At 40.9% G+C, this 13839-nt stretch overlaps 1 protein-coding gene across 4 annotated transcripts in view; it reads left to right on the top strand.

Annotated features, from left to right (window-relative positions):
* Abca1 (ATP-binding cassette, sub-family A (ABC1), member 1) overlaps positions 1 to 13579 on the top strand; it is a 129200-nt gene extending 115621 nt beyond the window's left edge. For 3 of the 4 annotated variants that reach the window (XM_006537556.1, XM_006537554.1, XM_006537555.3), the window contains 11 exons: positions 130 to 253; positions 1575 to 1704; positions 1934 to 2054; positions 2767 to 2829; positions 3543 to 3649; positions 5608 to 5749; positions 6077 to 6211; positions 7392 to 7495; positions 8014 to 8106; positions 8788 to 9031; positions 10285 to 13572. In XM_006537556.1, coding sequence (XP_006537619.1) covers positions 130 to 253; positions 1575 to 1704; positions 1934 to 2054; positions 2767 to 2829; positions 3543 to 3649; positions 5608 to 5749; positions 6077 to 6211; positions 7392 to 7495; positions 8014 to 8106; positions 8788 to 9031; positions 10285 to 10425 — 1404 coding nt within the window. In that variant the 3' untranslated portion in view covers positions 10426 to 13572. Of the gene's footprint in view, positions 1 to 129; positions 254 to 1574; positions 1705 to 1933; positions 2055 to 2766; positions 2830 to 3542; positions 3650 to 5607; positions 5750 to 6076; positions 6212 to 7391; positions 7496 to 8013; positions 8107 to 8787; positions 9032 to 10284 lie in introns of all 4 variants that reach the window. The other variant, NM_013454.3, reaches the window with a different exon arrangement.
* The last annotated feature ends 260 nt before the right edge of the window (positions 13580 to 13839 follow it).

Raw genomic sequence — 13839 nt, 5'->3', positions numbered from 1 at the left:
CTGCATCCACAGGTCCAGGACGTCAGATGCTTTGCTTCAAGTCCATATTTTAGACTTTGATAGAATTGTAATGTAGACTGTAAGTGATGTGTGTCTCTCCCTCTCCCTCCCTCTCCTTCTCATCTGCAGAAGCTCAATGACATCAATGACATCCTGAAGTCTGTGTTTCTTATCTTCCCACATTTTTGCCTGGGGCGAGGGCTCATCGACATGGTGAAGAACCAGGCCATGGCCGATGCCCTGGAGAGGTTTGGTGAGTAAGGCAGTGGGAAGCTTCGATGGCGGTGTGACAGTTTTGTAGGCATCGGCACTCTGATTGCTGCTTTAGAAGGGGGACTGGGTGCAGGCCATCTGTCCTCCCAACTGTCATGGGCCAATGCCAACACAGCTGCTCTGTCTGTCATGAGTCCCACCATATAGGTGTGTATTCGTGCCTCTGATAGCACTGAGATAAATGGCGGGTGTGGGGGGGGGGGTTGTAAACAAGAAAATCCTAGCATTTGTTTGAGATAAATTCCTAAGCTCACTACTGGTGAGCTTGTCAAATCACTGGAAAAATCAAGCCACAGCTTTGGCAAGTAGGTGAGGCTGGAGATTAAAGAGAGAGAGAGAGAGAGAGAGAGAGAGAGAGAGAGAGAGAGAGAGAGAGAGAGATACCCTTTGATTCTACTAAGAAAACCTGGGCCTGCAGGTGTGCTCATATATTGTGTTTTATGCCTTCTCTAAAGAGATAATTTATTGAATCTTTTTTTCTACTTTTATAATGGTTAAAATATCTCTGTCCATTATGTGACTATTATTCATTTGCTGATTAATTGAGTTAATTAATGCTACTTAACAAACATAGAAGAGGAACATTTTCAGTTTAGTGATACAGAGGAGACATGAAGAATTAAGGGATATTATCCTAAAACCATCTAACTTAAGTCACTAGGTTACATTAGATACTGTAGAAATAGACATCTTTTGAATGCATTTTCTAATACCCATACTTTCTGACCCCCCCCCCAAATTATCCAGGATTATTGGTCAACCCAAACTTGAATTGTTTGGGTTTGGGTGGGGGCATGTCTCATTAAAAAGGAAATCTTATCAATCCTAATGAACTTACAGATCTAAAAGCTAATTGACTCCGAAATTCTGACCTGATACCAGGTTGTATTATAGTTTTCCAAATGAAATCTCAAAGTAGACACCTATGTTACTCCTTTTTCTTCTTGTCATGAGTCATGTTTCTAGAAAAATTGTGTGAAACTGACCCCCCAAATGAGGAAATCCTTTCTTCCTTTCCTCACTTTCCTTCCCCTCCCTCCCTCCCTCCCTCCCTCTCTTCCTCCCATCCTTCCTTTTTTTTAATATGAAGGAAGTCCTTTAATATTTCAAGTGTGAAAAAAAAAAACGAAATTTTACGTTAAGCTAGCCTTTAAGGTTTAGCATAATATTAACTAATTTAAATGAAAAAGCATACAAACAACAAAGTCACGCACAGAATCTCATCTCAGAAACAGGAAGTAGGGCCATGATTTCTGATGCCCGCCCCTCTGACCAGATTATGTCTGCATTGTGTCTCACAGGGGAGAACCGCTTCGTCTCTCCGCTCTCTTGGGACTTGGTAGGACGGAACCTTTTTGCCATGGCCGTGGAAGGGGTGGTGTTCTTCCTCATTACTGTTCTGATCCAGTACAGATTTTTCATCAGGCCCAGGTGAGCTTTATCTGAGAACTGTTCCAGGGACGTGATGGGTGCAGAGAGGACTCACGAGTCCTGGGTGGGCTGAACTCGCCCAGTTAAAGGGATTTTCCCAGCCGTGAGCATGCTCTGTCCACCCACGAAGTGATGGCGCGGGGCCTTGATAAAGTGCTTTAGAAGCTTGAATTTTCCCTTGGAAAAGAGCTGAAAAGATTGACTTTTCTTAAACACTCTTTCTCCCAAGACCTGTAAAGGCGAAGCTTCCTCCTTTGAATGACGAGGATGAGGATGTGAGGCGGGAGAGACAGAGGATTCTGGACGGTGGCGGACAGAATGACATCCTAGAGATCAAGGAACTGACCAAGGTGGGCAGCGACTGTGGACCCCACAGCTTCTCTTCTGTTTTCTGCATTTTATCTCCTCACTAGCTTTCTGCTGAATTGCTTCATTCATGACAACAAAACAAAACCCGGTGCTTCCCCAAATGTGCCTCTACACAAAGCTTTGTCAGTTTTACTTAAACTACACCACGGAGACTTCTTAATTAAAAAACAAAATCCTACTGGGAATACTTCTGTAATGCAGTTCCCACTCTTCAGATTTATTTATTGAACATACTTGCATTCGTGTTAGTGATTAAAACACTCTAACATTGTATGTCGAGACAAAGTGCAGAGAACAAATAGTTGATTTTGATTTTCATGGCTCAAAGATCCTCTCTACCTCCGTTGCTCAGAGAGACAATCTGCTTCGACCCTTTCTGAATACCACGACCCTCACATTTTAGTTTATGGTGATTGAAACATTTTATTATAGATTCCAACCTACATAATTTAATTTTAAAATATATCACTGTCTTTTAAGGAAAAAAGACTCAGGAATAAAAAGTTTCAGGGTCAGGGAAAGGCTACTCATTGCGGAGACAGAGAAAGGTTCTTGGCACATCTGTGTGTGGTGCAGCCATCCGATGAGTTCTGTTCTGTGGGGAGTGTGGCTTTCAGAGCCCCTTCCTCCACAGTTGGCTGGGAGAGCCCAGAGCCTCCAAGGTGCATGATCTCTGTGTTTCCTTGGTTGCAGATCTATAGGAGGAAGCGGAAGCCTGCAGTCGACAGGATCTGCATCGGCATCCCTCCCGGAGAGGTAAATGCACTGCGCTCCTGTTGTGTTTTGTCTCTATTAATTCCGACCCTAGCTACCAAACCAAACAACAGTGTCCTGTAACTATGGAAAATGGCTTTTCAAGGCTTCTGTTTTTGTGTCTGTGAGAAGCGATCAGTCGTGGAGAGAATGAGAACCTCTTGTGTCAGAACAGAACAGGTTTGGACGCTCTCAGGCAGTGTCAGAAAACATTCACATCTAGATTACGCCTTGGGGGATCCATTCAGGGATGAATTTCAAGTAGGGTAAAATGTAGATTTTCTCCTTTCACGTATTTTTTGGACTTCTTTTATGTTCTTAGGGTGGATGGTAGGTATGCATTTTGACCATTTGGCTTTTTTATTGCTCTTTATAGATAGACCTTGGTCTCAACTTGATGATTCAGTCTTTATAAAAAAGACCCACAAACAACATGGCTCATACATAAACTCTCTCCTCTCTCCTTCTCTCCTTCCCCATCTCCTCTCTGTCATACACACACACACACACACACACACACACACACACACAGAGAGAGAGAGAGAGGCAGGCATACATGCTCTCATGATATCTGAATATGGAACTCATTGGTACTTAAGAGTGAAGCTCTGGGCTCCATGGTGAAGCACACCCAGGCCCAGGGGGCTGGTTCGCTAGGCCATTCAGACTAAGATTTGGGAGTTTGTTCCTGCCGCTCACCTAGTCTCGCTTTTCAGTGCTTTGGACTCCTGGGAGTTAACGGAGCTGGGAAGTCAACAACTTTCAAGATGCTGACTGGAGACACCCCTGTGACCAGAGGGGATGCGTTCCTTAACAAAAACAGGTGGGCAAAGAAGCAGCCTGTATTTGCTGCCGAGGTTTTCTTTCTCCAGCCTTAAGAAATAAATGTACAGTTATTTTCTGACTATCTTATTACTATAGCTTGTAAAAGCATTGAAGTTTCTTGAGTTCAAAACCTCTTAAAATCATGTCCAAGTTCACTACCTGGAAATAAGCCTGATTTTTACATTTTCTTTCAGTTTCCCTCTTATTTATCCATAATTTACATACATATATATATAATTTCCTTGATCTGAGAGAATAGATCTGTGATTTTTAGTCAATTCATTGAATTACATGATCACAGCCAAGTTCTAGAGCTATCCCTTGGCTCCGATCTGTTATGCATCTATATGTGCCATAACAGAGCACAGCTCTATATAGACTTTGAGTCTATATTATAAATAGTTTTATAATGAAGATTTTACAATGGGTTACATATTCTAAAATCTAGAAACTCTACCAAGTAAATATGTTTATTTGATCAATTCATTATAAATGTTGGGCACTAATTAGTTTCTCTATTCGCTGTTTAAATATGTCCTTGTAGATAATTTCTGTTATTTCCTCAGAAAATTCCCTACATGGTAAAAGGGCATATACCTGTTAAAGTGCCCTCTGTAAAGTGTGTAACAATTGATAAAGACACCATTAAGCCATTTACTAATCTTTGTGGATAAAGCTATGTATCAGAGACCTGTTAGGTGGTATTTTCAATGTAGTACATATATACAGACACAGAGGTACACATACACCTAATGAATTAAAATGGCACCCACCTACTGTTACTACTTGTAGTTTACCCTAATAGTTCATACACTAGTGTGCATCATGCCATTTAAAAATTGCTGGCTGTGACCTACTAAATTTATTTCACAACCTAGTAATGGGAGATTGCTCACAGTTCAGAAACATTGACTAGAGATAGTCAATATTATTGTAGAGTCAGAGGCATAATGAACTCATCCATCTTCTCCTGTCTCTTACTGACTTATTTTTCAGTAGCAATCTACAGGAGCCTTAAAAGAATAGAAATTCTGGGAATAGTGATGACTCCCTAGTCTGTCTAGTACCAAGCTCCTGGAACATGTAGAGAGACAATAACCGTCCATCCTAAGGTTTATCTCAGCTACTGATTACATAACTGACTTGGATAATGTAGCTGTGAGAGAGAGCCAGGCACAATGTCCATGGGTACCTTAGTTTTAAGTCTTGAGAAGGCTAACCCAAGAATACTAAATAAGCAGAAAGGACTGTACCTATATGTCAAGTTCATGGCTATCTGGAGGTGACTGAAAGGCATCCATCAGACTGGAATATGAATGTCACAATTTTTAGATAATAGCAACTATTAGTTTGACAGGCTTTTTAGAACCTAGAGGTTGCCCCTACGGATTTAAGTAAAATTATTTATATGTGTATTTTTTCCTGTTAACATATTAGAAGATCTATAATTAATTAAATAGAGGAATAAGTGGCAGTCTGCATTGTATATTTGGTGGAATAAGAACGTTTGGAACATGAATGTTCCAAATCAGTAAATGGGGAGCAGAAGGCAGCAAGAACCCAGGCCCAGCATTTCTGGGACTTACGTGGTACTGCATGGTCTTAAGGAAGACTAGAGTATAGAGACACTTGTTACATATGACCAGCTCACAGAGTCAGATTTGCAGTGGAAACTTAATGTTGAAGTTCCAGATTGGTGTGACTGAGTCTGTTGGCAAAGCCCATATTGCAGTTGTATAGACTCATTTTGATGCTGGACCAAGCATGCAGGGCTGAGACAGGACCCTACTGATAGAAAGAGTTGACATCCTAGGGACAGAAAGGTTGGTCCTCTGAATAGAAGCCGGTGTATATTTGTTCTATACAAGCATATATTTTTAAGAACTGTCAAGCCAGATTGTCTCCTCAGAATATCTCTAAACACTTAAAACCTGACTGGTCCTGTCTTCCTTACAGCATCTTATCAAATATCCATGAAGTACACCAGAACATGGGCTACTGCCCTCAGTTTGACGCCATCACAGAGCTGCTGACGGGAAGAGAGCATGTGGAGTTCTTTGCCCTCCTGAGGGGAGTCCCAGAAAAGGAAGTTGGCAAGGTATTGTAGGAACCAGGAAAGCAGACTGTCTTTTGACACCTATATATTGAATACCTTCTTCATACATGACATCAACCTGAGACTGTCTCTTTACTCACACTGCAGTCTCTGCACTGACTTCAGGGGAAGGGAGGCATGCACAGGCTAGAGGGCGGGGGCAGGGAGTGCAGGTCCCACTACATAAGTCCCCTCTCCCTCCTGTGAGTCCTCAGAGGTAGCTGAGACTTGAGTCCGATTCAATGAAAGAACTTTCCTACATTGTGTGTAAGAAAGCATGGTGACAATACTCAGCCAGACAAAAATCAAAACGCTTTTTAATCTCTCTAGGTTGGTGAATGGGCAATTCGCAAACTGGGCCTGGTAAAGTATGGAGAAAAATATGCCAGTAACTACAGTGGCGGCAACAAACGAAAGCTCTCCACAGCCATGGCTTTGATTGGCGGACCTCCTGTGGTGTTTCTGGTGAGTGTGAGAGGGGTGTGAGTGAGTGGAGGGTGGAAATTGTTCTTCTGTCTTGAATAGACATCATGGCTTATCTGAAGTCACATGTAGGCCTTTGCGTACTTGGCATGGTGATAGCAAGTCCATCTGCTGGTCCAGAGCAGGCTTCTCCCTCACAGTTTCTCCCTCACAGCTTCTCCCTCACAGCTTCTCCCTCACAGCTTCTCCCTCACAGCTTCTCCCTCACAGCTTCTCCCTCACAGCTTCTCCCTCACAGCTTCTCCCTCACAGCTTCTCCCTCACAGGCTTCTCCCTCACAGCACGCTGGGTGGCTCGGCTGTACCTTTACAGGCTCCTGAGTAGACAAGCTCCACTCATCTTGTTTCCTTGCCTTAGATAATCCCTACAAACATGGCTGAAGGTGAAGGTGCTATTTGAATAGTCTCAGGAATATTCTTCATGACTCTATGTTGTTCATCCTCCAAAGGTAGAAGTGAGGACATGGCTTCTAGATGGACATAGTAGCCACAGATGACCATAGTAGCCACTGCATCATAGTTGCTCCCATACAGATGAATAAAAACCAGACCAGACTGGGCAGTGGTCCTTGATCCTCATTTTGTAGAGAACACTGGGAGTATGGGAAGAAGCCTTGGGTTGAAGCTTTAATTTTTATTGACCATGTGGATATGAAATTTCTCTATGATTAGCAAATGTAATAGAACAAGGAGAAAAATATGATGTAAGTTTCACTGCTCTGACTTCAAAAATAATTTTGGACAAAAAGTTTTGGGGTTTTTGTTTTGCTGTTGTTGTTGTTTTGCTATAAGGTTTCACTATGTAGCCCTGGGTGGCCTAAAACTTCCTATGTGGACTAGGCTGACTTTGAGCTCATAGAAATCCACATGTCTCACCCCACCCCCACTCTGGGAAACCCGGCATGATCATTAGCATTGAAAAAAAATTGTCTTGGGCTGGAGAGATGGCTCAGTGGTTAAGAGCACTGACTGCTCTTCTGGAGACCCTGAGTTCAATTCCCAGAAATCACATGGTGGCTCACAACCTTCTGTATTCTGTAATGGGGTCTGATGCCCTCTTCTACAGTGTACTCACATATATAAAATAGATAAATAAATCCTTTTAAAAAATTGTCCTTGACATTTTTTTTCCAGCAAATAAACTTGTTTTATTCTAATTATAGGATGAACCAACCACAGGCATGGACCCTAAAGCCCGGAGATTCTTGTGGAATTGTGCCCTAAGCATTGTCAAGGAGGGGAGATCTGTAGTCCTTACATCTCATAGGTCTGTACTGTACAATCTTGGCTTCTGTAGGGTGCTATTATATCTGGTCATTTTATAAAAATGAAAAAAACAAAGACAAAGACTGAAACAGCTATCACCTGGAATTATTCCATCTAGAGATAACTATTACCATTTGTCTGTATCTACTCCAGGGTTTTTCTTATGCAAAGATATAAGCACTTAAGTATTTTACAAACAAAAATTTAATTATAACATAGGTACTGAAAACAAAATTTCAAGTCATATAATTGAGGTGTGCCATCATGTCTCGCAGCTGCATTGTCATTTGTAAAGATCTACCCTAATTTATGCAACTGTTCTTCCTGTAAACATTTGAATTATTTTTCCCTTTTTACAACTGTATGGCACATGACAGAAAAGATCTATTATTTCTGTTTCATGGCAAGGTCCTAGGATAATGGGGGTCTGTTTCATTGAAAGGCCAGGTTTCATAGTGATACTCTGATGCTTATAGGAGCATCTGTTTGAAAGGAAAACCTCATTCTGTTTCCCCACAGTATGGAAGAATGTGAAGCTCTTTGTACAAGGATGGCCATAATGGTCAATGGAAGGTTCAGGTGCCTTGGCAGTGTCCAACATCTGAAAAACAGGTAACGGGGACCATTTCTTTGGGATAGCACATACTGAAGTCATTGGGGTTTTTGTTTTGTTTTGTGTTTTTATGTATTTATGTATGTATTTATTTATTTATTTGATGTGTGTTTGCATGATAGCTTAAAATAAAAACAGAAGAGTATAGGAAAAAGAACACAGGCTCTAAAGCCTAAATGGGCAGTATTCCATTTGCCTTTGCCCTGTACTGGCTGGCTGTGCGATTTGTAGGCAGGTTACTCAGCATCTCTGGGAGTCAGTTTCTGAGACTATTCCGAATTTAGTTATATAAGTGAAACTTAATAATTCACTTGTGATGTTATGATAACAAGGACACACTGTGGAGGTAACACAAAGAGGTTTATATCCTTACCCTGCCGTAACTGGGCGTTAACTCAAGGACATGGACAGGTGACTAAATTCCTTGGGCTTCTGTTTGTCTCTATGTCAGACTTCCTAGGTCCACATTGAGGTTTTAATGGAATCTCGTATTCAAGGCTGTGAGCTAGGTACCATACACAGCTAGGTATTCGGTAGATAAAACTGGTTCTTTCTCAGAAACTGCTCCGTGGGTCTGATGTTTTTCTTGGTACAAGTTGGGGTTTTCAGAATTGAGTATCCTCTTGAGTAGTTTGCTACGAATGCCCCATTTGTGTGTGTGTTTGGGTTTTTGCTTTCAGGTTTGGAGATGGTTATACAATAGTTGTACGAATAGCAGGCTCCAACCCTGACCTGAAGCCTGTCCAGGAGTTCTTTGGACTTGCGTTTCCGGGAAGTGTCCTAAAAGAGAAACATCGAAACATGCTTCAGTACCAGCTTCCATCCTCCTTGTCATCTCTAGCCAGGATATTCAGCATCCTCTCCCAGAGCAAAAAGCGACTCCACATAGAAGACTACTCTGTCTCTCAGACAACACTTGACCAAGTAAGCTTTCAGTGAAAAGTACATTTAGCTACAGGCTTGGGATGCCTGCTCCTTTCTCCCCACCATCAGCTTGAGAGAACTTCAGCCTGTGCTTTGATTCCATTCCTGCTATTACTGCCTATATTATACAGATTTCTGTGGGCACATGCAAAACGTTGATGCTTTCTACTATATATAAATTGTGACTGTAGTAACAGTAGTCACAATAACTACCATTGATTACCTGTCATGAGTCAGGCATTTTGCCAGAAGCATTCTCTCTTCTTTTTTTCCTTTTTTCTTATCATTTTTTATTAGATATTTTCTTCATTTACATTTCAAATGCTATCCCGAAAGACTTTATCTCTTCTACATAACAAGATATCCTGTAGCAGTAATCTGTGAAACTGCTCTGAGGTCCTAGCTGATGATCACATTTCTCGCCACCCACGAGAGTTCTCTGGATCCTCGAAATAAAAGACACAAACACCCGAGTTAATTTTAATATGCCCTCACTGCACAAGGCTGGGCTTCTCCCTGACTTCATGTGGCTAACCCACTCTCCCCTCTGATATTCCAGAGTTATCACCTTTTAAAATCTATATTTTATCTCTACTGCCCCAGACACACCTGGGGGATTGGCCTGGGGATGCTTTCCTGACTGCCCCATGGCTGGATAATTTCTGTCCTGCAGCTCTTAGATCTGACCTCTCTGCTTCCCCATCACGGTCATGGTGATTCTGACCCTCCTCCTTCCCTTAGTCCTTTGTCCAGGAAATCTAAAATTCCCACCTCCATCTCCCTGCCCAGCCATTGGCTGTTAGTAACTTTATTGGCCAATTAAAAACTAACTGGGGACAGGGACCTTCAGCAATTGGACGTGTATATTCCTGTGTGATTGTGGGAGCCAAATTAAGACAATGCATGAGAACCAATCCCCAGCAATATACCAGACAGAGCTTGGCAGTTAGTAGGTATCCAGCAAGTATTTTTTCATTTCCTCTTAATTAATCCTAGATATGCTAAAGTGGATGATTGATAAATGGGTGGTTTAAATAGTTAGTGATGTGGGTGATGTAGAAAAGGATTTCAATGCATTCTGTGCTTCTCGAGAGCTCTCCCTTTCATGGGGGATTTCTCCTTCAAGTACTTACTCAATTCTGTGTTCTCCTAATCTCAACACAAGGAAAAATGCCACCATAAATAAAATGCAGCTACAACAACAAAAGATTCAGTGCAGAGGCCTTCATGACCGTCTGTCTTCCTTTTGCCAGGTATTTGTGAACTTTGCCAAGGACCAAAGTGATGATGACCACTTAAAGGACCTGTCACTGCACAAAAACCAGACAGTTGTGGATGTGGCCGTTCTCACATCCTTTTTGCAGGATGAGAAAGTGAAAGAAAGTTATGTATGAAGAATCCCGTTCACACAGGGTGAATGAAAGGAAGGAAGAGCGAGGTCTTCCTTTGCACTGTGTCAAGTGTTCTAGAAGAAAGCGTCCTGCGTTTCTGTGGAGAAGAACAAACTGGATACTGTACTGACACTATTCAATGCAATGCACTTCAATGCAACGAGAACACAATTCCATTACAGGGGCAGTGCCTTTGTAGCCTATGTCTTGTATGGCTCTCTAGTGAAAATGACTTGAAGTTAGTTCATTACCTTATACAGATGTGAAACTCTGGTGTGGAACCAAGCAGACTCTGGGTTTGGATTCATACTTTTTTTGTTCCTGTGTATTCTCACTAGGATTGCAACAACAGTCTATCAAATAGTCATGGCCAGTGATAATCAAAGTCAAAGGCACACACATCCTCGTCCATTAAGCCATTAAGCCATGCTGAACCACAAAACAGGTTTCCCGGTGACACATCCATTGCTGGCAATGAGTGTGCCAGAGTTACTAGTGCCAAGTTGCTCAGAAAGTCTGAAGCACTGAGTGTGTCACAAACACTTTTGTGAAAACCGCCCTACTGTCGGTTGACATCATTAAATATCAGGTGACAAAAACGGTGCCACATGTGACTAAATCCCCATTTTCCTTCTCTCTTTGATGAGCTGCTGTTGTGGCTGTCTTGTACAAAATGTGCATCTCTCTAACCCAGGTACTTGGTTCTCTTGTTCAGTGTTGCCCATGCCCCTGTCATGGCTTGCCATAGCATCTTTCTGAGACTTTTTCAAATACATTAGATCCTCCTAAGCAGCAAAGATTAGCAGCCAAACTGCTGGGGCTGCAAGCGGCTCAGTTCAGGGTGTGGCATGAAAGATCCAGTGCATTTACACGTGGCAGGTCTGGGTTGGTTTGTGCTGACTGTCTCCTAACACAAGATGGGTACACTACACCTTGAGATCCTTCATTATTTAACAGAAATCTAGTTCTTTCTAACTGTTTGAATTAACCTAGAAAATGAAAGGGTGGCATTTCATTTTGACAAAAATGTTTGCATTGTTAGTATTATTTGGAATTTTAAGTTTTATCAATGCTTCTGGAAGCTTAGAACTGTACACGTGTGATGTCAGTCACATAGAGGAATGTGCCCGGACTGCCTCATGCCTTTATTTTCCTTGGTAAATTTGAAGATAGAATGTCTGACTAGCGCAGTGACCAGAAAACAATGTGGTAGTCAACATCTCAGGCCATATTTTAAGATCCTGTAGAGCACTATTCATTTCAGGTTGCAGATGGAGTATTTTTGAAACATCATTACTATGTAGATGCTTGGATAGGAGTGAGGGGGAGCTAGCAGATTTCCTGTGCCATTTATTCAGCTGATTGATGTACAGATGTAGGTTTATTTTGTAAAATCCACTGAAAGAATATGGCCACACCCTTGCCTACTTGATAGCATCAATACAGAAGCCAAGAAGGACCACTAAGTAACCCCCTCTTCCCAGGGAGAGCAGCTAGCTTGAAATCTCTCGGATACAATCGATGCGTCTGACCTTTGGGATCCTCACCATATGGGCAAACAATGGGCTTTGCAGGATGAGAGACACCCACTTAAACCTCTGACGATCTCGAATGGTTCATCTCTTCCGTCATTAACCAGTCATGGAAAACAATCAACAAACTCTGCCACGTGAAATATTTTTTCAGACTTTTCTAACCCAAGCTTAATTTGTTTTCATCTGCAAGCAACGTGGAAAAAAATAGTTATTTCACCAGTGCTCAATGTCATCCGTCTTCATACAAAACAAAAATATGAGTAAGTTCCTGTATTGGGCAAAGTTCAAGTGAGCTTTTGCTATCCTTATTTAACTTCTTCTAAAAATTTGGAAGAATAAGATTTCAGATCTATTTCAAATTATGTTTATATAATGTTATGTAATTCATTGCTTGAAAGGAAAAATGACAAGTTTGATACTAATGTCAACATAGGTTTCTAAAATGATAAGGAAAGTGTGTTTCCAGTAGTTATTGGCATACCATTCATTTTAGATATCAAAGATACCGAAATCAAAGAAGCATGTCTTTATTTTTCAAAAACAAACTTCCGTTGGCTTTCTCAGTCCATTATCACCATGTACAGCCCTTAGAAAAATCCTTGTTTTAATTACTCAGATTTTTGAGGCCACAAAACAACAACAAAAGTAAGGCACCATTTTTGAAAACAAAATCAATTGAGTGTAGATTTAAAATCTTTTCTGAAGCTAGAGACAATCTGTAGCTATTATGTTACCTTTTACACTATCTGAAGAGCAATCTTCAACTTTCCTGTTTAAACGTAATTATTTTAGAAAGTTAAAAATCAATCCTATCTTCAAATAAGAATTTCTTAGATTCCCTATGGAGATGTGCATTGTGAGTTGAGAAATTCTCAAGTGCAAACACTTCTGGTTTACTTTAAAAAAAAATAGTGGAAAACTTACTAACTGTGAATATGAGAAAGACAAAAGAAAGTGAGTCCTCTCGCTAGATATACCTAGCATAATTCATTATGAAACAAACAAACCTCAAACTACTGTATTTTGGTGTCTGTACCGCAAGCATATGCCTCATGACTATAAATGTTACATACATCATTTGCTCTCTGTATAGTAGGCATTGACTTAAAGGGATTGTTTGTTGTCTTCTCATGGTTGTATATATCAGGTAAAATTGTTCCAAAGAGCCATGTGTTATGTAATGGGGAACCACTTTGATACTGAATTACTAATTTGTACTTTCATTACTATTTGCTGGTAATAGTGTAACGCCACAGTAATACTGTTCTGATTCAAAACTGTTGCATCCCTTTTTGTAGAACATTTATATTTCCATAAGGATTCGGTATGTTCTTTTCCCTCCTGCCCTAGGATGAAGCTGGTTTTGTGCTTTTTCTTTATCATTGGCCCTCATTCCAAGCACTTTATGCTGTCTGTAATGGATCTATTTTTGCACTGGAATATCTGAGATTTGCAAAACTAGACAAAAGTTTCAGAGCAGATTTCTAAGTTAAATCGTTTTCATTAAAAGAAAAAAAAACTGAAAAAAATTGTATTGTGAATAACTTTATATGACGTGTTTTTTTAAAAGCTTGTTTCTATGTTATGAGTCACAAAATAAAGCTGTGACAGTCCTGCTGGTCTACACAAAGTTCCTTTTGTGCATCCGTAGCACCACCTGCTGTTTAAGTGTTATAAGGCCAGAGAGGAAGCTGCTCTCATCGCTGGTGCAAGTGTCAGGGAAAGTTCAAATGTTCTGAAGAATGGACTCGGGGTGCTACTTCAAAATGAAAGAAGCTTGTGTCCTTTCTGATGCCTTTGACATTTATAGTGACTGAGTAGCCACTATAAATGAGGGGTCAGAAGCTTTATAGATGGAGTACTGGTTGCTAATCACTAAGCT

The sequence above is a fragment of the Mus musculus genome, chromosome 4 (genome assembly GCF_000001635.26).
Source record: "Mus musculus strain C57BL/6J chromosome 4, GRCm38.p6 C57BL/6J".
Lineage (NCBI taxonomy): Eukaryota > Metazoa > Chordata > Mammalia > Rodentia > Muridae > Mus > Mus musculus.
This window is presented reverse-complemented; position numbering and strand designations above follow the sequence as displayed.